This window comes from Ochotona curzoniae, unplaced genomic scaffold (assembly GCF_017591425.1).
Source record: "Ochotona curzoniae isolate NIBS_2020 unplaced genomic scaffold, NIBS_Ocur_1.0 scaffold_2476, whole genome shotgun sequence".
NCBI lineage: Eukaryota > Metazoa > Chordata > Mammalia > Lagomorpha > Ochotonidae > Ochotona > Ochotona curzoniae.
The window spans coordinates 12696038-12723054 of NW_024467095.1; the positions used below are offsets into that span (position 1 = coordinate 12696038).

Consider the following 27017-nt stretch of genomic DNA (forward strand, 5'->3'; position numbering starts at 1 on the left):
TCCCACAGTGGCCGTGGGTTGGGCAAGGGAAGCACCGCTGGCTGGCACCACCTGTCTTGAGAGTAGGAACTCACGGTCCCATCCCAGATGTGTCTGTTGGCACAAGTCATTCCCATGTGTGAAGCTTCCAGTGGCGGGCCCCTTTGCTCTGCTGGCCAACGGTCAACTGGCAAATCCAGAAAACCGTTCAGTAGTAGGAAGGTGCCCAAGGCCTATGCCACCTTCCTTCTAGCTCACACTGGGGGTCCACAGGAGGGGCTTTGCGAGCCAACACTTGCAGCCACTGGCTATAGAAGCAGACACATTGACTCTCCTCTCCTCGTCTTTCACCCCTGCAGAGGGCCGAGTGGTCCCATGCGCGTTTCTCCCAGTGGCTGGACGACCACCCTGCGGAGAAAGACAGGCTCCTCCTCATCAGGTAAGGCAGGGAAGGGGCGGTGCACAGGCGGCTGTGCCAGGCCTCCTGGCTGCGCGTGGAGCACTCAGCAGTGGAACTGAAGGGCACACCCCAGTCCCCACTCCTGGACCCGCGCCTCTTCTGTGTTCCCCGTGCCTGCTGAAGCCCATGTGCCTCTAGTGGTGCCCTGGGAACGCAGTTGGGGAGTGGGCAGAGGCTGCGGCTGTGACTTGGCAGCTGCGACTGGGGCACGCTCCCGTTGTCAGATGAGAGACCCCAACAAGGAGCCTTCTGGCCTCCATGGGCATCGCCAGTGCTTGGGCCCTGTGTGGCTCATGAGACGACCTAGGGCCCTGTGCTTCTCTGGCCTTGGCTGTGAGCGTCTGGCCCAGGAACAGGGGAAGTTGCCGTGGCTCTGAGGTGAAGCTGGGGATCGTCAGGGTCCCTGGGGGCTTGTTTCCCGTGACTGTGGAAGTCTCACTCCGCTCACCCCATGCACTGGGTCACAGAAGACTCAGTTGCCTGCGGAATGTTCATTTGTGTCTTGTAAGCAAGCAGGAGTGAGTTCCTGCACAGTGGCAGCTGCCTGCTGTGGGTACATCACAGAACTGTTTTCTTGAAAACTCTCCTGAGTGGTTTCAGCAGCAGTGCTATGGCTGAGTCTATATTTAGTCACTAAAGTGAGGCTCCACGGTGTTGCCATGCCTCTTCAATCCGGCCCTAGTCCCTCCTCCCACCGCTGCTCCCAGCGCTCCTGGGCCCTGAGCAGAGGTCGAGCCTTCCCTTGGGGAGAGGGGAAGGCAGCTGCTGCTGCTGGGGGCCGGGCTCTGGGCGAGGAAGGGCCCTCGCGTCGTGTTGCACCTGCAGTTCCAAGCATCCCTGGTTGCACTCCTTTCCCCTGTAGACGGACCCAGTAGCTCCTGGGCCAGCGCTTGTCACATCATAGCTAGCCTCCTCCCAGCAGAATCAATTTAATTGGCATTAAGTAGGGCTGCTTGAGGCCAGGAGAACAGGTGCTGCTGAATGAAGAGCACACAGCGAACTCTGCCTGCTTCTCCTGGTCCCGCAGAGCTCTGTTGCTTGAATGAGTATTGGTCAAGTGAATTCTAGAGTTGGAGTAATCCCGGTCCCTACCTGCAGCACCCATAGACAGGGGCAGTCCCTGGCTGGCCAGTGCCTGTCTGCAGGACTGAGTGTTGGCCTATGTTTCCATAGGCGTTTCCGGCCTCCACCACCCTTGCCCTGAAGCACCAGCGCCCCCTGCAGTGACCCTCTGGGAGTACAGCACATCACAGCAGGCATGCACAGGCTGGTGGGAGTAATCCCCAGAGCTGCACACGCTCTGTTACATGTGGAGTGCCCAGCCCCTCGGGACAGCAGACAAGGCCAGGGGCTGTGTTGGGTGAGGGCAGTGCTGGGTCCCCACACACCCACCAGCTCTGTGCTGGGCTTGGAGCCGGCAGGAGGATGCATGGAGCTAGGGGAGCTGGGGTGTAGGTCTGAGCTCCTGGTTAAAATGTGAGAGTCAGCCACCTGTTCAGCACCCAGCCAGCACCGTGTAACGCCCAACAGGAGCTAGCTTCATTGTCCCAGGTCACACAGGGCAGTGTCACCATACCCTCTGCTTGTTCACTGGTTAGGGTCTGTCATCTCCCAGTTGGGAATCAGCTTCATTTGGTGACAACAGCCAAGTTGAGCCTAGCTCTTACATAATGCTTGGCCTGACTTCCAAGAAAGCTAATGTTTTGCCAAAGCAAATGAAGAAATTTAATAAGTGCTTGAAAGTCTTGCTCTGCTTTCACGTGGGTGGTAGTTTATTCTGTTTTTCTCCCCATAGTTCCAGTGGTAGTTTTGATGAATACAAAAATTTTTAAAAAAGCTCAGCAAGTTCATTTCTGAGCTTCCTCCTATATCCCATGTCACTTACATAACATCTTTTCCTTTGAATGCAGATGAAACTGCTAGGTTGATCTGTCTGTTTATTAACTGCAGGGACCTAGCCCCCCACTCCTTTGCGTGGGCCGAGAGCTTGGAGTGGCCATGCATGCACTCCGGCACACACCAGTCTCCAGGGCAGCCGAGCCCGTGGAGACGCTGACTGCGGTGCCTCAGTGCACGGGGGCTTGGATTGTGGCAGGGACGACAGGTCTCCAGCTGCCCAGAGAAAGCGCTGACGGGCGAGGAGCACGCCGTGTGCCCTCTGATGTGCCAGGAAAGGTACTGGGTAAGAAATGAGCGTCCAAGCTGAGGGCAGTTAGCACCCTGCATGTGGAGCCAGCCTTCGGGGCTTCCCACCTGCTGGCTCCCGCCTCCCTCGAGGCATGACGATGCCACTGCTGAAGCCTGACCTTCCCCCAAAGTTCTGTGACCCCACAGCACTATTTTCCTGTGCTGCCTGGGGTTAGGAAAGGCTTGGTCACCAAATCCCAAGAGATGAACCTGAACAAAGCAGGCAAAGGCATCTAGACAAGAGGATGGGCAAAGACCTGGGCTAGCTCACGGACAGCTCCAGTCTGGAAGGCTTCCCTGGGGCTGAGGGAGAGGAGAGCTTGGGCGAGCAGGCAGGACAGATGCGGGTGGCCCTGCTGGCCCTGCTGAGATGTGTGTGAGCACAGAAGGGGAGCACGGGCAGTGGCACCCCACAGTGAAGGACAGGTGGGTAGGTGGGGGACACTGCCCCGCAGGTCTGCCGGGTGAGGCTTGCCAGATGGAGCTGGCAGATCTCAAGCTTCCTCCTGAAGTGGCCTAGACCTGCAGGGCTGAGAAAAAGAATGCACTAACCCAGCCAAGCACTATCTTCTCTGCTTGGGAAAGAAAAAAAGTTGAGAATTAAATGGAAGTTGAGATTGAGCTGAGCGGTTAACTTAATCTTGGTGGAAATGCTGTAATCTCCAAGTGTGACATTTGTAAGAAACAACATGATTATGACAAAAATCATTGCTCTAACTGGAGCTGCACATTCTGGGAGCCATTCACTCCCAGAGCTCCACTCAAACAGATGAGCCAGCTCAGCGACTGGCAAACACTTCCCACGCTGGGCCAGAGCTCTCCTAGACTCTGGGCTGTGTGATCTCTGCCAGTGTCGGGGTAAACCCAGCCCGGGAAGCCTGCAGGGCTCTAGGCTGGGCTGCAGGAAGGCGACTGACCCCCCCACCCTAACAGCGTGAGCCCCTACTGAGAACAGATTGGTGCCGCACACCGCAATGCGTACCAACCACTGTTCATGCTGTAACTTGCCTAACATGAGTGGTCGGCTAGTTTATTCCAATCATGGCTTGCTCACCACCCCCCAGCAGCACACCTGCTGCTGTCCCTGCCTGAGGACAGCCTGCACAGCACAGCCCAGGGCGCAGGCTCCCCCACCCAGCGCTGCCCGTCTGAGGTGTTTGGACTAGGAAAGCAGGGGAACAGGACCAGCACCCAAGGGAAGGCCGGAGCACCCGAGTGTGGCCAGAGGCCTAAGTACAAGGCAGGCCGACTGCTGTAACCATGGTAACACCACCAGTGAATGTTTGAAAGCTTGTGGTGCTGGGCACAGCATTTGTAGAAACGGGCTCACTTCTCCGTATTTCCTTCCATTGAAACTGTCTTGTTTCCATCCAGTCCTGACACGGTTTCCATTCTGGTTTTCAGGGGTGCCCTGGAAGCTTACGTGCAGTCTGTGAGAAGCAGAGAAGGCAAAGAATTTGCTCCGGTTTATCCCATCATGGTGCAGCTCCTTCAGAAGGCCCTGTCCGCCCTTGAGTAGTCATGCGCAACCTTTGTCGATCTCCACATTGTAAGTTGGCAGTCACGATGCAGCCGGCTGTTGACTGTTCCTTTGCTGGATTTCCTGACGATCCTTCTGTTACCCTTGTGGCACTTACACTTCAAGTGGCACCATTAGTCTGACCCTGATCTTACCAGGACAGGCAGCCCTGTCTCCCCTCCAGCTTGTGTGCAGGTCTGACTTCTATCCTGTCACTAGGGAAACGCACCAAAGGTCCCTGCTGCTATTAAAAGGTGTGATCAAATCTGACCAGCCCCCTGCCTTCCTAACCTGCCACCTTCATCAAATACTGAGCCCAGGTCCCCACACTGGGCTGCACATTCAGATCACCAGGGAGCTTTAGAAATCCTACTAGGATTAGTGCATCTGGGGGTGTGGACCAGGCATCAGTGCTTCTCTGACAGTTTCAGTGACTCCAATATGGCCTGTCTTGGAGCGAAGTTAAAGGGCTCTGTGTTCTTACTTCAGTTAAAAGTAAGGCTTGCTTTCTACTGTCGCTATCCCTGTTAGAGGAATATGTTGGGGGCTATTTAACCCTGTGAAAAAGATGCCAAATAAAATGTTTCTTCTATAAAGACTTTTTTTGATAGTTGATAGATTTAAGCTAAATCTTAACATTTTAAAAATCCCAAAGGTGCTACTCTGGTGCAGTGACTTAAGCCAGCACCTGCAGAACAGCATTCCACATGGGCGCTGGTTTGAGTCCCCACTGCTCCCCTTGGGCTCCAGCTCTGGCTAACTGCCTGGAGAGCAGCAGGCCCCCACTTAGGGCACTGGGCCTGGTCCAAGCACTGCGGCTCTCTGAGGAGGGACGATCAGTCTCTTCCCTCTTCTCATGTTGCCTTCAAACAACACTCCACCAGCAACCTCCTACTTACACAACCCCAGTGTCCTGAAGGTTGCAAATGCCCCGTATGTCCATTCCTTACACCTGTTTCTGACAACTCGCACATCAAAGTCGCCAAGCAGAAGCCAGCGATAAAACTTTTTTCTCATTTTATTTGAAATAATATACAAGAATATAGTGTGCAAAATTTAGGGGCAACATCATGAAGAAGTGTAATGAACTGAAATCAATTTTACAGCTGTGATTCCTAACCAGAAACACCACTTGGTAAGTAACAGAAGAAGCCATGATTGTAGCGCAGAGCAAAAGCAGCTGTATTGCCAATGTGTTTGCTCTCGCTTGAGACAGCTGGAGGAAAGTAAAGTGCAAGTGTTGCACTGTGACAAGTGCAAAGTCTGCCCCCACCATAAAGATATGATGACAAAATATATTTAAGATACGTGGCTGAGATACAGAGCACAAAGTTAAAAAATACAATGGTGTCAAACTGTTAATAGCACCATTACAGTGTCTATATCCCAATGCTATTAACTAAGTTTTCCTTGGCCTGGGCTAGGTCTCCATTGGAAAAAAATGGCTGGGTGCTGCCCCCTGCTGCATAAACTCCACATTGCTGACGCTAACTGCAACAGGTGGCCCTTCCACTGGGGTGCTGACCCCTTCCACCTGCCACATGTCCCGGCAGCCTTGGCACCAGCCCAGTTGAGAGCGCCTGTGTTTGGCACAGATGCTGGGCCACGTGAGGGTGCTCAGGAAGGCCGCCTCCCAGCTCCTGCTCCATTCCATCATGTACACAATATGGATTCATAAGCAGGAAGGAGCCAATAACAGCAGTTACGTATTTTGAATTCTCCTTTCATACAACTTAAAATAAAACATGTATACACATCTCTCTTTCTACTGTACTTTAGCACCACAGGATATCAATTTCAAGCCTATATTACCTGATAGACATATATGAAGTTTGGAAGGAAAATAAGGCAATTTGGTTTACAATGTTGATAGTTTTAGCTTACTTAATGCTCTAATGGAGAAAGCAAATCTTCACTCATATAATAAAACCATTTCAGGACTCAATGCTTATCAGTGTCTTACGGTCGCCCCATGAGCTCAGGACAGATGGTGAGACCGCGGATCCTCTTAAGTCACGAGTCAAGGTTTAGGCAAATATACAGACTTAAGAACGTAAGCATCCTGGTTCAATGTTGTTGTGAGCCCTGTGGAAATAAAATTAAGCTCAGTGAATGTTCACAAACCAATGCACAGTGACTCTCCATCTGAAAGCCAGGTGTGTAACAAAGATGACTGTAGTCAATTTGCTAGAATCTGAGAGAAAGGCTCAGAGATGGGAGAAGACACACAGAAAGGCACAGAGTCCCTTCACAGGAATGAACTAGTCTAATTCAGCTGGATTTCCATCTGACTCCTTAGAAATTCTTAAGAACCATAATGGTAAACAGTATAGGCAGTTACATGGGGAAGTGGAAGGGAAATCCCTGAGCCTATGAAACGGTCATGAAAAGCTAAGATTAAAAAGGGCCCAAGTCATTTGGGAGGCTGGGTGTGGCTGCTCTCCTTGACTCCCACCTTCCCCCAGATAGAGGAAGCAAACAAAAGGGATGTGGAAATGGTGATCTCACCCACCTTCCCGTAGTCCTTGACCTCACCCTGATCACCTATGTAAAACTTATCAAAAATAAAAATTAAAACTTTTTTAAAAGGGGATGGGGAGGGGGAAGGCAGTAGCTCCATTGGCTAAATCCTCCCTGCCAAGCTCCAGGATCCCGGTATTGGCCTGGGAAAGCAGTCGAGGACAGGCCAAAGCCTTGGGACCCTGCACCCACGTGGGAGACCCAGAAGAAGCTCCTGGCTTCATATCAGCGCAGCTCTAGCCATTGTGGCTATTTGGGGAGTGAACCAGTAGATGGAAGATTTTTCTTTCCTCTCAATAAAATCTGATCTGCCTTTCCATTTAAAATAAATAAATCTCTAAAAGATTTTTTTTATTGCAAAGTCAGATACACAAAGAAGAGAAACAGAGAGGAAGTTCTTCCCTCTGATCATTCACTCCCCAAGTGACTGCAACTGCCAACTGGAGTTGAGCCAATCTGAAGCCAGGAGCCTGGAGCTCTTCTAGGTCTCCCATGAGAGTGCAGGGTCCCAAGACTTTAGGCTGTCCTTGACTGCTTTCCTAGGCCACAAGCAGGGAGCCGGTTGGGAAGTGGGATTCAAATCAGCGCCCATATGGGATCCCAATGCATTCAACATGACTTTAGCTGCTAGGCCACTGTGCCAGGCCCAATAAATCAATCTTAAAAAGGAGAGCCTGGTGCAATGGCTCAGTGGCTAAATCCTCATGCTGCATGTGCTGGGACTTCATATGGGTGCTAGTTCATGTCCCATCCAGCCCCCGCCCTGCCTGTGGTCTGGGAAGGCAGGGAGGGGTGGCTTAAAACCCAGAACTTCTGCTTGGGAGTTTTGTCTCCGGGAATATTTGCATAGACTTCACTGGTTAAGCACCCCAAGCCCAAAACTTGAGTAACACATACAGTTTTGGATTTAGGATTTCTGATTCAGGGATGTTCAACTTGCAATACTTCCCAGAATTTATTTCTCTAACTTTGACACTGACATATACTTTTTGAAATCTGCCTGAAATTTCTATTTCGATACTAAGTAAATGGCACTTAATCATGAAGGGGTGGGGGGGCAACTCTTCGTTCAAGAAAGCATGATTACATTGGGAAGAACAGTGTCTGCAAAGGGGCATCTACGCAGCCCTTGCAGGGTTACAGGACTGCTCCCCAGGCCGGAAACCTGCGGAGAAACCCAAGGTAACGAAGTGACGGCGCACACATACTGAGTTGGTTCTTTTCCTTTTCCAACAGTCAGGATTTAAGCGTTTCTGTTCTTCTGCCAAGGCCTTTGCTTCCAACGTGTACATCCGTCTCTCCTCATTCTTCATCTTCTTCCACCTGTCACCAAGGATCACACTTATGGCTCTGTAAAATAAATATTCACAAAATGCTGAAGGCAAGAATTTTGTTTCATAAAACATCAAGTTTTGGTTCAAAAACAAATGTAAAGGACAGGACTATCCTGCTCATCACTGAGAAGCGAGAAGGTCAAGGCTGTACTAGTCACATTTCCAGTAAAACCCCAACACTCATGGCCCGCCTCAACCTTGACAGCCCCCGTGGGACAGTGCCAATATTTCCAATTTTCTATGACATACACAATGGCTAGAATTCAAACAAATATCCTATAACTTAAAGTAAAAAAATTTGTTTAAATTGCCCCTGCATCTCTCCTGGCACACAAGTTTAAAAAAAAAAGATTTATTTATTTATTGGAAAGTCAGATATACAGAGAGAAGGAGAGGCAGAGAGGAAGATCTTCCATCCGATGATTCACTCCCCAAGTGAGCGCAACAGCCGATGCTATGCCGATCCGAAGCCAGGATCCAGGAACTTCTTCCAGGTCTCCCATGTGGATGCAGTGTCCCAAGGTTGAGCCATCCTTGACTGCTTTCCCAGGCCACAAACAGGGAGCTGGATGGGAAGTGGAGCTGCCGGGATTAGAACCGGGGTGCCCATATGGGATCCTGGAACATTCAAGGCGAAGACTTTAGTCGCTAGGCCACGCTGCCGGGCCCACACAGTTTTTTTAAAAATAAGTTTTAAGGGCCCAGCACAGTAGCCTGGTGGCTGGAGTCCTCACCTTGCACACACTGCTATCCCATATGGGTACCAGTTCTAGTCCTGGCGACCCTGCTTCCCATCCAGCTCCCTGCTTGTGGCCTGGGAAGACAGTGGAGGACAGTCCAAAGCCATGGGACCCTGCACACGCATGGTAGACCCAGAAGAAGCTCCAGACTCCTGGCTTTGGATCAGCTCAGCTCCAGTCATTACAGCCATTTGAGGAGTGAACCAGTATGGAAGATCTTTCTCTGTGCTGCTTCTTTCTGAAAATCTACCTTTTCAATAAAAATGAATAAATTGTACAACCCCCCGCCCCCCCCAAAAGGCATTAACGATACACACCTTACTACTTACCTCCCACAAAGAACCTGAGTACCTTGGGAAGCTTACCGCTTGAGGAAACCGGATAAGGGTAAGAAGTCAGATTGACAGATACACCATATTGCTACTTACCACGGCCCCGCTAACCCTACAGTACTCAGTCTCACACGGTGCCAGAAACCACTCATTTTATGCCAGTCACACAAAGAAGGTCCCAGAATTACTATACAACGTGCATGCGGTTGTTCAGAAAATGTGGAGAAATATAATTAAAATGTTTATGTAAGTGCAAAAAAACCCCTGAAATCCCCGAGCAGTGTTTGTAATCTGCACTCTCCATGGCTTCGGAGCCTCCCGTGTAAGTCATCCCACAGTGCTGCGCAGCTCAGCAGACGCTCTGCTAGCTAAAACAAAAACATGGGGGGTACCTGTCTTTTTAAGTCAATAAAGCTAATCAGAAAACTGTCTGGCATCTTTCACAATGAAAAACCAACTTTTATAGTCCTAGAGGTACAAGTAAACAACACACAAACCCTCTGTCCTCCAACTGAAGAATATGAAATATCTGTGAAGGTGATATTATACAACATATTCGAACTTAAGGAAAACAATGACAATTGAAGCCAGCGTTGTGGCATAGCCAGCCAAGCATCCCATATGAGCACTGATTCAAGTTGCAGACACTCCACTTTCTATCCAGGCCCCTGCGAATGTGCCTGGGAAAGCAGAAGACAGCCCGGGCGCTTGGGTTGGTATTTGAGGAACCAGCATAACCTGACACAGTCAAAAACACCTAAAAGCTAAAATGAGATTTACAGTCCAGAGCCAGTTACCCAGAAGTCTAAATCCAGAGAGCCGCCTGGCTCATGCTCCTTGCTAACTGTAAGGAAATAGGCTTGTTAATAAAGGTACCCTGAATTGCACTGAAGTATCAGTCACTACAATTTAAATGACTACTATTTTTTTTACCTGTTATCTTTCCCTGGGTACATCTGAGTATATTCAACTCTGTATTTTTTGGCAAAAAGCATGAAGGCATTCATTGGTCTTTTGCACTTGTTAGGAGAAGTGGTGCTCACAGTCCCTGAGCTGTGATTTTTGACAGCTTTAGCATACAAAGAACTGGAAGAGAGCTGTGAGGATCCTGGCGAGCCACAGCTCTTACTCAGTCCAGATGCCGCCAAATCTGGGCCAGCGGGTCCTCCGCAAGAGAGGGACGCACGGCGCTGGCGGGCCATGCTGCTCAGCACGTACACTGCAGAGGAGTCCAGGGGCGTGAAGTCATAGCTGCAAACACAAGCAAGCAGACAGTCAGCACGGCGTGAGCTCAACTCAGACTCTCCACAGCACGGGCTTAGAAAAAGAGTGCATTTCCCCCTGTATTATATATGTATATATGTATATATATATACACACACACACAGAAAAAAAACGCTAACGTTACTTCAGCTTTCGCCATTAAGTTGCTTATCAAATGAAATTTTATATAAAATAAACTACAAATACAAAAGTGTACCTCAAAAGAAAAAACATGCCATCCCCCGTCCCCCTGCACAATCAACACACTGTTCACAGCACACTCCAAATCTGACACGGCCTGCTCACTTGTCATTTGCTGACACGCTAACATTCCTGTTCCCTGGGTCATAGGAACCCAGACAGACAATTTAACTGGAGTGTCAGGCCTCAGGGGGAAATCATACTGAAGACAAGGAATTAGACGAAGACAGTCAAAGGTGACAAGTGTCACTAAGGGAAGTGAAAACACACAAAAGACCATTGTGTGCTGTAACACTGCCTACTTACTCAGAAGTTCACAATAACACCACACCTTTATACCAGGAAATACCATCTTGTTTACACAGGCATGGATATAAACTTTGTAGCTCCCCACATGCCAGCTTGGAGGGGTACCACTACCGCGTCCTTGATCTCAACAGACTACCAAAGGCAGCGTCAGTGACAGCCGCACTGCTGCCTTCAGCAGATGCCTGGATTTGTGCACTCTCAAAACCCTAGGTTTTCTCACCCAAACCATGGCACTGCACCCTGCCCTGAGCTGAACTCACAATAACCAAGGAACACTCACACTAAATAAAACGTGACAATTAAGAGTGAATGTAAACCACAGCCCAGATAGACATCAGACCAGAGTGTTTTCTCAGGCAGCCAAAATACCTACATCCTAGGCGAGCCAATCTGGGCTCAGTCATCAATAAGCCTGGGCTCCTTGCTCTAGCTGCAGCCCAGGCCACCACACCCAGCCGATGCAGGTCTTTCAGAAGAGAACCACAAGTGCTCTTCCTGCTTCTCAAATAATTGCTTTCAATTAGCATAAATCTGTTTTGGTTCCAACTGTATATATTGTGTTATTTCTTCAGCTTCACATCTGAACCCAGCTCTAGCAGGACTAGCCCCTGCCCAGCTCTGCGCATGTGTCAGCAGGGACTGGTCTGAGCTCCAGGAAGAGCATGTGCCCGAAGGTAGTGTAGGAGACATTAGGAAGACAGAGCCGGAAGAACGAGGTATTCGCACACCATTCACCGTATCCAGTAAAAATGACTTCTACCATGACTTCATACCAATCAGACCAACAATGTCTTTTTTTTCTTGAAAGTATTACATGAAATGTACCTTGATTCTAAATATCTAGTGAGCACAGAATAATCAATGTTACATGAGAAATAATTTTTGCTTGCTAGGACTGCAATTTTCAAAATACCTTAAGTTCCTTCCACTTATTCAGAAAAACAGGACATTAAGAACTGTAAAAGATAGGTAACAAACTAATCTTTACTAAAGGAAAATATTTAATTTAAAATACCAAAAAATAGAAGGTTCACTAATCACTAAAATTTGCAAATTCTACCCTCTAGTGGCAAGACAGATCAAATCACAGGGACACAGCTCGCTACGCAAGAGCTCAGCATGTCTTCTGTGCCTCACTGGGAGGACTCTCACAAAGCTGGCTTCCCGATGTTAGTTTATATACTTTGCCACAATCGTGGCAATAAACACAACTGTGTGTAAATGTTCCTTATAAATGTCAATCACAGACTCTGGCCATGGCCTCCGGGAGCCCCCGGCATAACATAAACACAGGTTGTATGTAATGCTTACACTGTTGCAATCCTTTCAACTGATAAACATTTCAATGCAGTTATTAAGCACGGGACACCAACACAGCCACAACTTAATTTACATATCACCTTGTTCTTATCCATAAGAATTTCCTTCTCTGGAGTCTAACAGAAATGGAAATGCTGATACACACCTTCATAAGATGAAGCAAATCTCCTTCCAAATTTTTTTTTCTCTCTTTTTTGAAATTACTTACAGGAATTTAAAATCTTATGTTCTTATAAGAAAAAAAGTAAATCAAGAGTAATGTAATGTCACTTTCAAAAGTGACAGAAATGAATCTATTCATATTTTACCCTACTCAATTTTCTACCCTAACACGGTAACATTTTTTTCCCTTTTGCTCTTCCTCTATTGGAAGAGCAATGGCCATGTGGCCATGAGGGATGTCTTAATGGGACGTGTCAATTAATCCTTACCAGAAACCATAACTTTTCACTAGCTGGACTTCTGCCCTGATCCCAAAAGCCCTGACTGAATGCAATTTTTCCATTACTACAATCTTTCCTTCTCTAGGTTTATTTATTTTTTTTTTTTTTTAAAGATTTATTTTTATTATTTTTTCATTGGAAAGGCGGATATACAGAGAGGAGAGACGAGAGACAGAGAGGAAGATCTTCCGTCCGATGTTTCACTCCCCAAGTGAGCCGCAACGGGCCGATACTATGCCGATCCGAAGCCAGGAGCCTCTTCCGGGTCTCCCACGCGGGTGCAGGGTCCCAAAGCTTTGGGCCGTCCTCGACTGCTTTCCCAGGCCACAGGCAGGGAGCTGGAAGGGAAGCGGGGCTGCCGGGATTAGAACCGGCGCCCATATGGGATCCCGGGCGTGCTAGGCGAGGACCTTTAACCACTTGCGCCACCGCGCCGGGCCCTAGGTTTATTTTTTTACTTACAATCTTTGCTTAGAAAAAAAAAATCCTAAGCATTTAATAAGAGATCTATTTTGAATAACTTAAAATACCAATCTCAGTTTCGGGGCCTGGCTTGATGGGCCAACTGGCTAATCCTTCCCCTGCACGTGCCAAGATCCTTATGTGTGCCTGTTTGTGTCCCGGCTGCTCCACTTCCCATCCAGCTCCCTGCCTGTGGCCTGGGAAAGCAGTCGTGGATGGCCCAAGGCCTTGGGACCCTGCACCCGCGTGAGAGACCCAGCAGAAGCTCTTGGCTCCTGGTTTCAGATCAGCTCAGCTCTGACCATTTCAGCAGATGCTCTGTTACTATTTCTTTCTCTAAAAGAAGAAACTCCAATAAAACTGAACAGATCTTTAAAAAAAAAAAAAAAAAAGAATCTGTAACTAAAAATTGATGAATGGAGAATGATCCAATCAGGAGATAGTCAATTCCGAGAACAAATATATTCTGTAACCAAAACTTTCTATCAGGTTACACCCTCACCAAAAACATACAGCTTACCAGCATTTCCATTCAAGGGGTATTTAAATTTTTTTGTTTTAAAGATTTATTTATTTATTGCAAAGTCAGATATACAGAGAAGAGGAGAGACAGAGAAGAAGATCTTCCACCTGATGATTTACTCCCCAAGTGAGTGCAACGGCCGATGCTATGCCGATCCAAAGCCAGGATCCAGGAACCTCTTCCTCCAGGACTCCCATACAGGTGCAGGGTCCCAAAGTTTTGGACCGTCCTCGCCTGCTTTCCCAGGCCACAAACAGGGAACTGGATGGGAAGTGGAGCTGCTGGGATTAGAACTGGCGCTCATATGGGATCCCGGGGCATTCAAGGCAAGGACTTTAGCCATTAGGCCACCCCACCGGGTCCGTATTTAAAATTCTTATTTTTCCACAGTTTTCAAGGAAAGTGAAGAATTCAATGAAATAGCATTTCGATTCCAACACTGTGGATATTGATGCTGCTGCTGCAGGCCCTATGACAGCCGCTTTTTTTTTAAGCATTAAATCAACAGATCTTTTATTGCATTAATAAAATGACACAATCCAGGATCCTTACTTCAACAGCTGGGCAACTTACTCATCAGTCTGCTGAACTGTTCCTTTTTCAGAGACATAGATACCATCCAAAAATTTCGTTATATCCTTATTTTTAACTGTGGTTGCCTGCTGAATCAAAGCAGCTCAATTTGAAACAAGCTCGATATCACTTCCTTCCAGGACTAATTCATATTTCTGGGCTTGAGACACTGGACAAGCAGCACCTGGCCTCATCCCAAGCGTTTGGATGTACTTTTCACCCAGGAAGTTCCGGATTTCCACCAGAGACCCTTTTCCTGAGTTACCATGTTGACGGGGAAGTGAGCGAACACCGAGCTCATCCTGTACTGAAGCCCAGACTAACTCCCTGATCATGTTCTGAACGTGACTACAGATGGTGCGAACAGTGGCCAGATCCTTGCAATTGCCCCACCATTTGTCAGCTTGAAGCCTCCTCTTCTTTCCCAGGAGGCTGAGTTCCACACTGATGTGACTGCAGTCCCTTCGCAGGGTTCCTAGGCCCCTTCACAGTCCCCATGCGCCCCTTCAGACTGTCCGCATTTGCAGGAATGTCGACAGTCTGATTGCTGAGAATGGTCTTCATTCTCACAGTAGATGTGGCAAAGAGGATGACAGCCACTTTTTAAGTAACAGTCTCACTTATCTTTGGCAATACATATCATTACCTTGTTAAACTGAATGCAATAAAAGCCTTCACATCCTTATATTGGATCATCATCTTTAAAAGAAACAACTCTCGGGCCTGGTGGCGTGGCCTAGTGGCTAAAGTCCTAGCCTTGAACATGCCAGGATCTCATATAGGTGCCAGTTCTAATCCCAGCAGCTCCACTTCCCATCCAGCTCCCTGCTTGTGGCCTGGGAAAGCAGGCGAGGACGGTCCAAAACTTTGGGACCCTGCACCCGTGTGGGAGACCTGGAGGAAGTTCCTGGCTCGGATCGGCAGGAATAAATCAACAGAAGGAATATCTTCCTCTCTCTCTCCTCTTCTCCTTATATCTGCCTTTCCAATAAAAATAAATAAATCTTGGAAAAAAAAAAAAGAAACAACTCTTGAAATCTAAGTAAAGACTTTGTGCAGCACCTTCTGGGAGCAGGGTGAATAACTGTCCTGATATGTCAGACTGAGGCTTTTACAGGAAAACTGGACTTCTGAGTGCTGAAACCAAGAAAATTCCATATAAATTGGGATGCTGGTCAAGTAATTTAGAGTCAGGACGTGTGTGTGTTTTCTTTACTAGCAAGATGGACTCAAGAAAAACTGCTTACCTCTCTAAACCTTCAAATGTCAAATTTTTATCCTCTTTGCCATTTTAAAAACCACCAATGTCCGTGATCAAAATGAGTGCTAAACAGAATTAACTATTTGCAAATAACAACAGAGACTAACAGGCTTACAGTTACTTAACAACTTCAAATGTAACTACCAAAGCTGACCCAGCAGTTTCTTGAGCACACAATGATACTCATTCTAATCTAATCTATAAATTAACTCTCCATAGAACTACTCTATGCAAAACTTCTCATTGATTCTTGTTTAATTCTCCTTAATTGTTCATTTCATGTCAATATTCTAAGTAGTTTTTTTAAATTATCAATTTCTAAAGAGTACACTTTAAATAGGAAAATATAGTAATCTACTATACCTTTTAAATGTATCAAAAACCCCTGAATCATCAAAATTAATGGCATCGGGGTGTCCAGGAGGTAGACAGACGTCGCCAATGTGGACTTCACAACATGGAATGCCATGCTGCACCACAGTCAAGCTTGGGTAAAATGATGACCAACCTAAAGTGAAACAACAGTTACACAAAGGATGAGGAGCGAAGAAAACACCCAAATTATTTTATAACAGACCTATCATTATTTCTGCATCTTAATTGAAAAGTTACAATTATTTAAAATTCAAATTCCTGACACAGATCGTGTGTCTGCGATAAAAGTACTAGCTAAGTATCCCTTTCAACATTAAAAGCCCTCCAAACTAGTGTAATCCCACATTTTATTAATATGTGTATCTCTAGCAGTACTTCCTACAAGATAGTGATAAATTATAATTACCATGAATTACGTTAACACGGTGTTATTCCATTCTAATAAAACTTTGAAAAGTGATCCAGACTTACAAAATCTTGTAAACTCTTAATCAAAATGGGATTAGCAGAATACAGCATTCCCCAAAGTAACCAAAAATTTACTGCAACATGCTACAGGAGTGATGCAGAATTAGAGATTATGAGCATTCCTTATTTAGTTTGAAAATTTCCCTTCAAAAAATTTCCCCCTCAATCATCAAAACCAGGAAACAGAATCACATATAGAAGAAGCTTGCTTTTAAGTTACTACAAACTCAATCGAAGCCCTACCTTTATTTTTAACATAGAAAGGGTGGTCCAGTTTACACTCTACGGTAAGTAAGCCATCTTCTACTGTACCAGGATCAAAAGTCAACTTCAGTACAGATTCACCAAATGACACACTTTCTTCATGTGATAACAACTTTAGACCATCAGAACCATAGCCCTGAAAACACACGCACAGAGTAAATGACTCAACACACAGTGAAATTCCCATCACATGTTAAGACTTTGTGGAAAAGGGAAAAACAACAAAAAGCGGACGCATGCCTAAAGAGCCTCAAAACCAGTAGTGCAGATACAGACATAAATGACGTGTGTGTGAGAGAGAAGGGAATAAGCACTTAAGGCTGATGAAACCGAATAAAGGAAGACGTTCGTTCCAAAAGACAGATCAGTAATGGCTTTCAATTCCATTTGAACCAGGATCTAAAAGAACAAAATGTAGAAAGGTGGAACAAGAACTTGTAGCAGGAGCAACGGTAACGAACAGCTTCCTTGGGGAATGCGGAGTATTTGCTAAAAACACAAGGTGAGTTCAAGTTGGGGAAAATAAGGCTAAAGAGAGACTGTGAATATTTACGGAGCATTCAGTACATGCTAGATTGTAAGATGTAAACACACAAGACATGATTCTTACTCAGAGACACACAGACCAACAGTTAGCTAGAACAACCAATTGGTGCACGAACAAAGTAATGAAGGAGAGGAAGGTTAAAAATCTTCAACTGAATATGAAGGAAAGAAGGGGAATACTAAAAGACAGCTTCATGATTTAGAATCAGGATATCGACAAAGACGCTAAAAGAATACTGGGAGAGAAGTAAGCCCAGAAGCATCAGGAAGTCAGCACCGAGTTTAAAGAGCTAACATTCATACACACGTCGCATGTGCAGACAGAAGCGTGCAGCTGAAGGCTACAGATACAGAAGAGGTCTGTAGAATCTTCAGATTCTTGGAGCTCTGAGACCTTACACCTAATCAGATCTCACTGTAGAACTGGAAGCCAGCGTTTAATGGAGTTAGCAACCTGCCCTGCCTGCCCAAGGCCAATCATGCAGGGAGTACCCTAGAGAGGGAGAAAGCATCCAGGCTTCCCGACTCCAGGTTCAATATGCTTTTCTCTAGATGAGGAAATGGAGGCAATGCTGATGTCATCAGCAGAAAGAAAGGGTGAAGAGTGACGAGCTGCCCAACTGCAGCTTCCATGCACTATCTTGGACAAACAATGTTAAAAGGAACATGGCTAAGGTCACTGCCACACCAAAATCAAGGAAAGATGATATTAAGAACACTGTGTCTAGTACTGCAAGTCTCAAGTCCTAGAAATTAGAATCAAGCCAGTAACCTTTGGGATACTGTTAGCTGCACATTCCAGGCCAAAGTCTTACTACTGTGAACAGAGTGAGGGCGGGAACAGGGAGTGAAGAAAGCCATGCCAAGTCTGTTTCTTTCAAGAGAATTGGGACAGTAATATAGAAAAGGATTTGCAAGCAAGTACACTTTACTTGCCAATCCTGCTTACGGTGGAAATGAAGACCTGAAGATTTCCAAGTAAAAGGTTTCAGTCCTAAGGTCGCTTACTACTGCTTTTGCTTCAACTGCCTGTGCCTGACAGGATCATTTTAAAAGTAACACCACCGTGGAATGGCAGTCATGCACATGGGACTTTTTCACTTTACTGTCAATTACCTAAAACAGCACTTTGACTGGTTTATCTTAATGCCAGTTCAATGTTTGCCAACATAAGATGTCTAAGACACAAAACAGTGCTATAGAACAGGCCGTTTCTCCTATCCAAGAGAGCATAAGAGGCTAAGCCTCGGACACTGCCCCTCTGCCTTAGAGAACCAACGCGCGCTCCTAAAGGCTGGCCTGAGACGTGCCATCACAGCAACAGGGAGCAGGGCAGACAACATTCTTGCAGATTCACAATGAAGCTTAGGCCTCATTTCCAGAGATTTCTCAAAGTGTTCAATCAACCTTGTGAGTGCTCATCTGGAGGTCATCCTCATTTTCACAACCTTCAGTTCTAGCAAAATCTTCAACATCCTGCCATTCCTTATTGCTTCCCTTATGAAAGCACAGACGTGTGCCTAAAGTTTAAGAAGAAAACAATGATTAGATATATGACTAGTATACTACAGACAAAAACAGTTCATCCCCACCACTCAAAAACTTTTTGTTTTGTTTTACCTTTCAAGAAACAGTGCCAAACAGTTGAAGGCCAAGAATTGCACCATCCCAAGTCGTCATCATCTGACAGGGAGGACATGCAGAAAATGCCAGATTCTGACTCACTGTTTGCCTATGGAGAAAATGAAGAACTTTTTTCTTTCTTTTTTTTTTTTTAAAGACTTATTTTTATTGGAAAGGCATATATACAGAGAGGAGACACAGAGAGGAAGATCTTCCATCTGATGGTTCACTCCCCAAGCGGCTGCAATGGTTGCAGCTGAGCCAATCCGAAGCCAGGAGCCTCCTCCAAGTCTCCCACGTAGGTGCAGGGTCCCAAAGCTTGTGCCGTCCTCGATTGCTTTCCCAGGCCACAAGCAGAGAGCTGGATGGGAAGTGGAGCAGCCAGGACTAGAACCAGCACCCATATGGGATCCCAGTGTGTTCAAGGCGAGGATCTTAACTGCTACGCAATCATGCTGGGCCCAAGAACTTATTTAAATTTCTTAATACCTTAAGATTTTATCCCAAGCCTAAAGTTTAACCTTTTCTTAGTTAATAACTATTTTAAACTTAGGGGACAATATACCTTTAAACACTTAAAGTTAGGGCCAGCGCAGTGGCACAGCATTCTAATCCTCCTCATGCAGCACTGGCTTACCAGTGGGTGAAATTTCTTGTCCCAGCTGCTCCATTTCCAATCTAGCTCCCTGCTAATGACCTGGGAAAGTAGCAAAGGATGGCCCAAGGCCTTGGGGCCCTGCATCCACACTGGAGACCAAGAAGAGGCTCCTGAGTCCTAGCTTCAAACTGGCCCAGCTATCTCTCTCTGTAACTCTTTCAAGTAAAATCTTTTTAATAAACAAAACAATGTTTTAGCAGTTTTAAATGTGCATTTCCTCTTGTTACCAACTGTCCTAGTAGTTAGCGGGCTGTTTACAAACTGCAATCCTGACCGCTGCAAGAACGAAGCATACTATTTCCACCTATGTGTTTCAGAGAGATTCCCTGGATGAGGAGAGGTTTTGTGCAGCTTCATGGAGGTGTAAGCTCACCCTTTCATGTCTGACTGGTGCTTCGTCCTTCCAGTGGTGGTGAGGGAAGGCTGGCTCGCTCTTGGAAGATGTCGACACAGGTGGAGGGCGTGCATAGGAATGTAAACTTTTGCTAGTAGCTATGATGTGTACAGGAGATGATCTAAAATAAAGCAGTTTTAATTATTAAGCACAGGTGCTTCAACAGAGACGTGTACTTCACAGTCACCGTCATCCATCTTGAACACCACCGCCAAACAGCAGTAGACAAGACTTGACTTGCAGCACGTTTCTTACCCAAACCACCCTCACACATCAGCTCGGACAACGTATGTTCAATTACCAGTCCTGCTTCATTAGTTATTACCCCATTCCCTTTATAGCACCATATACACGTGACTGTTTTCATTTAAGGATGATACCCTCACACTGAAGTCCCTATCCACTTCCTTCCTCTAGCTGGATGCACTCAGCGTCAGCATGAATAGAGTCCCAGTGCTTACGATGACCAGCCCTGACCTCTGCCGACCAATCACATGGCACTGGGCAGCCACAATGCTTCAACTTACTAGAGCAGAAAGCAGTCTGTTTGCCCTCCATGTAAGTGAATACTATTCCTTGTTTTCTGATGCAAATCTGTTAAAAAGTTACTATATCTAACTTAGCTAGTTGATATAGTTGGTACCAAAAATTTTTTCTTAGAAAAAAACACTTTTCCCAGGCCTTCCTTTATTTTCTGAAAATCTTTATTTCCTCCTTCAATTTTTATTTCATTCCCATCAAGATAGTTTTCATTTTATCTTCAGAGTAATTATTTTGGAATGAGGAATGATAAAACTCTGCTGTTTCTAATATTACTCCTTAAATAAGAAATCCCTCAGATTTCCATATATTTTGACATACTCTCTATTCAATTCTGTTTTAAAACATAGATGCTGAATGTTTCTCTCTAAACAATTTTTTATTACACATTTAGAACTATATGAAATAAGCAAAGGCAGACCTCTAAAAATCCTAATTTCATCTCTAACTCATGACTAACAGTTTTCATCCATTCTTCTAAAAGTCTAACTTAAAAGTAAGTGTTCTTAAAATGCCGGTGGACTAACTATTCTATGAAAATCACCATGCTACAGCCTGTCTAGACACTAATAGTAAGTCTCCTCATCCCTGCATCTGGGCAGCAGAGCAGCCCTTGGTCCCAACAACCATGCGGCAGACATCAAGGGCTCGCAGGTTCACAGGGCTGGCACTGCATGAGAAGCTGCAGCAGCGAGCAGATGGCATCCGAAGGCTGGCAAGTCAGCAGAGGGCAGCACGGACAACGCAGACAACAGTCATCCTCAGGGAGATTACCCCAGCTTAGGGTTTTGTAGTGACTTTACTCTGAGGGTTTACTCATTTTCCATGACTTTATTATTTCTCATGACTGTTGTGAAAGAATGAGAAGTAGACCCAATGGCTTAACTCAGGGTTTGTTTTTCTAACAACAACAAAAAAAGCATTTTTAGCATTCTATTATTAATTACCCTGAAAACAAGAATCACCAGGAGATAATACTCTGAAAGGCATGTTTTGTTCCCTGTGGAAATTTATATATGGAAATTTACAGATAAATAAACTGAAGCTAACTCAACTGAATTTGCTCCAACCAAAACCTATTACTGGGCCCGGCGCAGCAGCCTAATGAGTAAAGTCCTTGCCTTGCATGCCCTGGGATCCCATATACACTGGTTCATGTCCTGGCTGCCCCAACCACCTCCCTGCTTGTGGCCTGGGAAAGCAGTCGAGGATGGCCCAAGCCTTGGGACCCTGCACTGGCATGGGAGACTTGGAAGAGGATCCTGGCTTCCGATCGGCGCAGCACTGGCGGTTGCACTCACTTGGGGAGTGAATCATTGGTCGGAAGATCTTCCTCTCAGTCTTTCCTCCTCTCTGTATATCTGCCTTCCCAATAAAAATAAATAAATCTTTTAAAAATGTTTATCTATTTTTATTGGAAAGGTATATTTTACTGGAAGGAGAGACAGAGAAGATCTTCCATCTGCTGATTCACCCCCCAGGTGGCCACAACAGTCAGAGCTGAGAAAATCTGAAGCCAGGAGCTTCCTCCAGGTCTCCCACGTGGATGCAGAGTCTCTGGGTTTTGTGCTGTAATTGACTGCTTTCCCAGGCCACAAGCAGGGAGCTGGATGGGAAGCGAGGCTGCCAGGATTAGAACCAGTGCCCATATGGGATCCCGGTATGTGCAGGGTGAGGACTTTAGCCACTAGGCTACTGCATGGGGCCCTGTTATATGGTTCTTTAAGCTAATTATTTCTAAAAACAGACAGTATTTTTTTTTGGGTCTAATTCATATTTTCAAGACTTTCAAATAATCGATTTTATTCTTTATGTAATTCTACAATTATAAACTCATGATATTGGCGAAATAACCGTAAGGAGCTCGGGCTAGCGGTCAGGTGCTGCCTACAAGGCCAGCAACCCTCATAGATGCCCACTCATGCCCGCTCTGCCCCTTCCCAGGAAAACCAGCGGAAGATGGCCTGAGCATTTGGCTCCAGCTCTGGGCTGCTGGCTGGCTCCCCTGGGCCCAGCCCTGGCCCTGCAGTGCCTAGAGTGACCAAGAGGACGGAAGACCTCTGAGTCACTCTCTTTGCCTGTAATTCTGTCTTCCAAATAAACAAGTAAGATATATTTTAAAAACAACAAAAATAAACTGAATTCTAATGACTTTAAGTTAATCCAAATTTCTTACATGGTAAATAGCATCTGCACTTTTCAAACTGAAAAATTCAAGATTTTTGAAAGTTTTTAAAATTTTTATTCATTCATTTTCATTTTATCCAAACAAAGGCAGAGACACTGAGATCTCCCCTCTTCCAGTTCACTTTCTGAATGCAGGCAAGTCAGGGCTGGGCCAGGCTCTCACCAGGAGCCAGAACTCCACTGAGGTTTCCCACGTTCAAGAACCTAAGCACCCGAGCCTTCACCCACATGCTGCCTCCTAGGGTGCAGCAGCAGGAAGCTGCCAGCCCGGTACCCTGGCACACAGTATGCCAGCATCCCAAGTGGCAACTTACCCACTGAGCCAAATGCCCACCCCACATTCAAAGCTTCAAGCAAACACCCTCAGTGCTCCCACCTGTTGTAAAATGAGCACTGCATCAGTGGACTCTGTGGACTGGTGGCAATATTTGCTAGTTCTGTTAGCCAGTCCACCTCATTTTCACGGTACGTATTTTCCGATACACCTGAGGTATTCTGGTTCCAAGATGGTCTTGGATATTCTTGATGGGAAACGTCAGAACTTAGCTGATATATGGACGATGGGGCAGGATCACTCTGAACAGCCTGAAGTTCAGGAAGGTCATCTGCAAATAACCACATTCAAAGTTGTGAAAAAGAAATCAAGAGTACCAGGAGTAATGTTACAGGGGAATCAGCAGAGAAATCTTCAAATTTAGCTAACACTTTGAGCAAAGTAAGTTCAAAATTACAACTCAAAAATGTTTTCCTGAATGAAGCAGATTTTTAAAATGACACCTTATGCACATGAGGGTCAAACAGAGGCTGATGGAGGAATGACTTTACTGCCTACTTCCCACTGCTCTAACAACCTGAAAACAACGCCCAGGAGGGGCTCTCTAACTCTCGGCCTCTGCTTCAGGACTCTCACCACCAGGGAGCCACATGCCACTGAGATATCGTACACTAAAATGTTACAAAGACGACAGTAAACTACACATAAAAGTGTACATTTGCTCAGTCATTAATTACAAAACTTTCTAACTTGTTATATAGATCACCGCAAAAATGGAAACCAATTTACGAAGAAAAGAAATCAGAAGACACTACAATTCTGTATTGAAAGGATTTCTTTCAACTATGGAATTCTGAATTCAGTAATATTTATTGTTTCCTATTAAGTAAATGATAAACTTTTAGCTCAAGAAAGGCAATCAAAAAACACTACTAAACACCACCACATCACACACACAGCCTGTGAATGCTACAAGAGACAATGAATTAAAAAACACTGAATCCTTAAGAGAAAAGCCAGAATCTGAAGAGACCTTAGAAGCCAGCAGGCCCTCTCTACAGGCCTGAGCGCAGGTACTACAGACACTGGCCAGAACAGTCAGGAAATGACTCCAGATTCCCGAGTTACCACAAGTGCATACCAGAAATCCTCAACAAATTCATGAACAATGTGTACAATGAAAAAACTATGCTTTTGAGAAAAAGTTTGTACCAATACCAAGATCTTTCAATTTTACTTTTCCATGAATTTGACCAGGCAAAACTTCAAACAACCTACTTAAACTGAAATATATGAAAAAATACTGACTCAAAATAACCATTTACAGGACTGACTAGAAGCTGTTCTTTTATGGAGCACTCCAGGAATTCTAAAATGTCACCAAGTTTAAGACAATTCCACCCTGCTCTGCCCACACTGTTACAGCTGTCTGTCTTCCCTGTCAACATGACACGCTTCTACTGACCATCACTTCTTTATTTACTGTGTAGGGTTCATTTCTGTCTTTCAAGTTCAATAAGTAAGTTACTTTTTAACCAAAATCTTGGGTAGAAGGGAATTAGCTTTTATTTCCTGGGGTCACCTTTCCTCTTGAAACCCAAAACAAGACAGTACAGAAACCACTACTTGAGTAGAATGTGGTTCCCTGCTCAACGCTCAGCACCAGTGAACGGACACTGACCCAGCAAATCCCTGGAAGGGGCTTCCGCCCTGACACCTGCAAGGTCTCCCAGTTCCCAGATGCTACTGCGGCACATCACCAACCACCTCCAATTCATCACCGAAAAACAAACAGTCCTCTCTTCCCTCAGGGTTTTCCTGAACATTAAGGAAGACCTACACATTAAATGGAAACAACCTGAAGCTGAAAAACTGGGCAGCAAGGTGGCCACTCCTTAGCTACTTACTCCAGAACACAAACCTCAAAGCCATACAGTTCCAACAATCTCCGACTCCTCAGGTCACCTTTGGAGTGGCAGCCACGGAGGTCAGATCCTCGGATTTCCAGAGGCTGGTGGCTGGCGCATCGCACCAACTGGCCCTGAAGAGCTCCGACCCGCCTCCCATCGCACTCAGTAGGTGGAGATGCCAACAGTTACCTTTTGCCTCGTGGCTGTTTTCCTAAGGTGTTCAGTTTGATCTTTACACATGAAGCAAAGCAGCTGAGTTTCATGGTTTGTAAATAAGTCTACGGAAACTCTCAACAGCCCAAGCTCATGCTGATTTTAACTACCATTTCACAAGCAGTAACAGGAGAATATTGAAAGTTTCCAAGATAAAAAAACATCACATTCTTATATAAGCAGTCAAGGTAGGTGGAGAAGCTGAGTCAATTTTAAAAGTAATCTGCATTTGAGTGAGATTCCTAAGTGACATTTTGTTTACCAAGCTCCATGTGCTCATCACAGGAGTTATATCCAGGCGAGGATGGCAAATTCTCATTACACTGCAGCAACTCCAGTGAGTCATTCATTCCTGAAGCTCTCTTGTCCATTACCAGCAGGAGTTTCTGTACTGCATTAGGCATCTGATTTGTCTTCACTTCCCACACCATGTTATGGTGCTCCGACTTAAAACAAAAACAACGTAAGAAAAAGCGTCAAGTCATGCAGACTGGAGAGACACGCAGGTATACCCAATCCGAGACGCCGCATCGCTGTGTTAGCTCCACCATGCAGGGCCTTCTGCGGCCCTCACCCCCGGAAGGCCAGGTGACCATGACACCCTAACAGGGTGGCCTACAGCATCTCAGCAGTGACAGTACCCAGGCAGCAATGGGCTGCTACCTTCAAGTCTTACAATTCTTCTAAGGACTAAAGCAGACTGCACGTACTTTATCACTTTAGGTTGCTCGTTTTCCTCTCAGTTTGCAAATAGAGACTAACATTTTTTTCATTTATATGTTATTTAAAAGAAAGCAAACTTTCCTCAAATTTAAAACTAACAGAAAAATACCCTGATATTTACTGAAGACTTTTCCTTTCACCAACTTCAACACACTGGAAAGAAAATTAGATTCTCTTAAGAAGTTGTAAGGAGTCAACATTGTGACACAGGCTAAAGAGGTGACCAGCTGTAGCCCAATTCATATAAAGCAGTATATTCTAGAAGTAAACCTGAACACCATTTTTTTTCCTGATCATCATTTATTAAAGAGTATGTGTGGGGCCCAGTGGTGTGGCCCAGCGGCAGTTAAGATCCTCGCCTTGAACGTGCCTGGATCCCATATGGGCGCCAGTTCTAATCCTGGCAGCTCCACTTCCCATCCAGCTCCCTGCTTGTGGCCTGGGAAGGCAGTCGAGGACGGCCCAAGGCTTTGGGACCCTGGACCCATGTGGGAGACCTGGAATAGGTTCCTGGTTCCCAGCTTTAGATCGGTGCAGCATCAGCCGTTGTGCTCACTTGGGGAGCGAATCATCGCATGGATGGAAGATCTTCCTCTCTATCTCTCCTCCTCTCTGTATATCTGACTTTGTAATAAAAATAAATAAATCTTTAAAAAAAAAAGAGTATGTGTGATTCTGTATGCCACAGGGGTTGATCAGAACCACCAATGAAACTAAAAGTGCCCCTCTGCCACCCTTATGCTGACCACCCAGGGAGAAAGTGGGGGCTGAGGAAAATGGCTGACGCTGACACATGACAAACAGATATGCAGTTCTAACCACGCTGCCTCCAGCCGCTGCGTGCACCGTTATCAGACCACAGCAGACTTGTCCAGCAGTATACGCAGACTACTCAGCACACTCTAATACTCTGGAGAAGTGTTCTTTTTTTTTCAACACCTAAAACATCTTTTAGGCAGATAAAGTATGATTTGTCCAAAGTAACCACTTGGGACTATCATGGGCACATGCTGGATGATGTCCCATTTCCCAGGGAGGACATGCTGGAGAAACAGCCATCTGATCTGTCAGCTACCTTCAATAACATCCCCTTAACACACTCTACCACTATCCATATTTTAAACTCTAGTGTTTAAGTTGTATTTATTTGAAAGTCAGAATTACAGAGAGGGAAGAAAACACACACACACACACCCTAAATCACCCCCCAGATGGTGGCCAACAGCCATGCCTGGGCCAGGAAGAAGCCAGGTGGGAGGGGCCAAACACTGTGCTACCTTCCATTGCCTTTCCCTGGCCTTTAGCAGGGAGCTGGATCAGAAGTGGGGCATTGGGGACACGAATCAGCACCCATATGGGATGTCAGCGTTGCAAGTGGAAGCTTTACATGCTATACCACAACACTGGCACCGAGAC

At 45.9% G+C, this 27017-nt stretch overlaps 2 protein-coding genes and 1 pseudogene across 10 annotated transcripts in view; 1 reads left to right on the forward strand and 2 right to left on the reverse strand.

Moving 5' to 3' along the window:
• The window catches only part of COG5 (component of oligomeric golgi complex 5), a 215546-nt gene extending 210805 nt beyond the window's left edge, over positions 1-4741 (forward strand). For 8 of the 9 annotated variants that reach the window (XM_041002473.1, XM_041002465.1, XM_041002466.1 and 5 more), the window contains 2 exons: positions 339-418; positions 4031-4741. In XM_041002473.1, coding sequence (XP_040858407.1) covers positions 339-418; positions 4031-4145 — 195 coding nt within the window. In that variant the 3' untranslated portion in view covers positions 4146-4741. The remainder of the gene's footprint in view (positions 1-338; positions 419-4030) is intronic. The other variant, XM_041002469.1, reaches the window with a different exon arrangement.
• Positions 4742-5145: 404 nt separating this feature from the next.
• HBP1 (HMG-box transcription factor 1) overlaps positions 5146-27017 on the reverse strand; it is a 30796-nt gene continuing 8924 nt past the window's right edge. The window contains exons 2-11 of the mRNA XM_041002475.1: positions 25141-25324; positions 22858-23086; positions 19734-19875; positions 18700-18811; positions 18487-18599; positions 16513-16669; positions 15790-15934; positions 10005-10322; positions 7874-8015; positions 5146-6230 (exon numbers count right to left, since the gene is read on the reverse strand). Of these exons, the coding sequence (XP_040858409.1) occupies positions 6213-6230; positions 7874-8015; positions 10005-10322; positions 15790-15934; positions 16513-16669; positions 18487-18599; positions 18700-18811; positions 19734-19875; positions 22858-23086; positions 25141-25324 (1560 nt within the window). The 3' untranslated portion in view covers positions 5146-6212. The remainder of the gene's footprint in view (positions 6231-7873; positions 8016-10004; positions 10323-15789; positions 15935-16512; positions 16670-18486; positions 18600-18699; positions 18812-19733; positions 19876-22857; positions 23087-25140; positions 25325-27017) is intronic.
• LOC121170984 lies at positions 13998-14899 on the reverse strand (annotated as a pseudogene).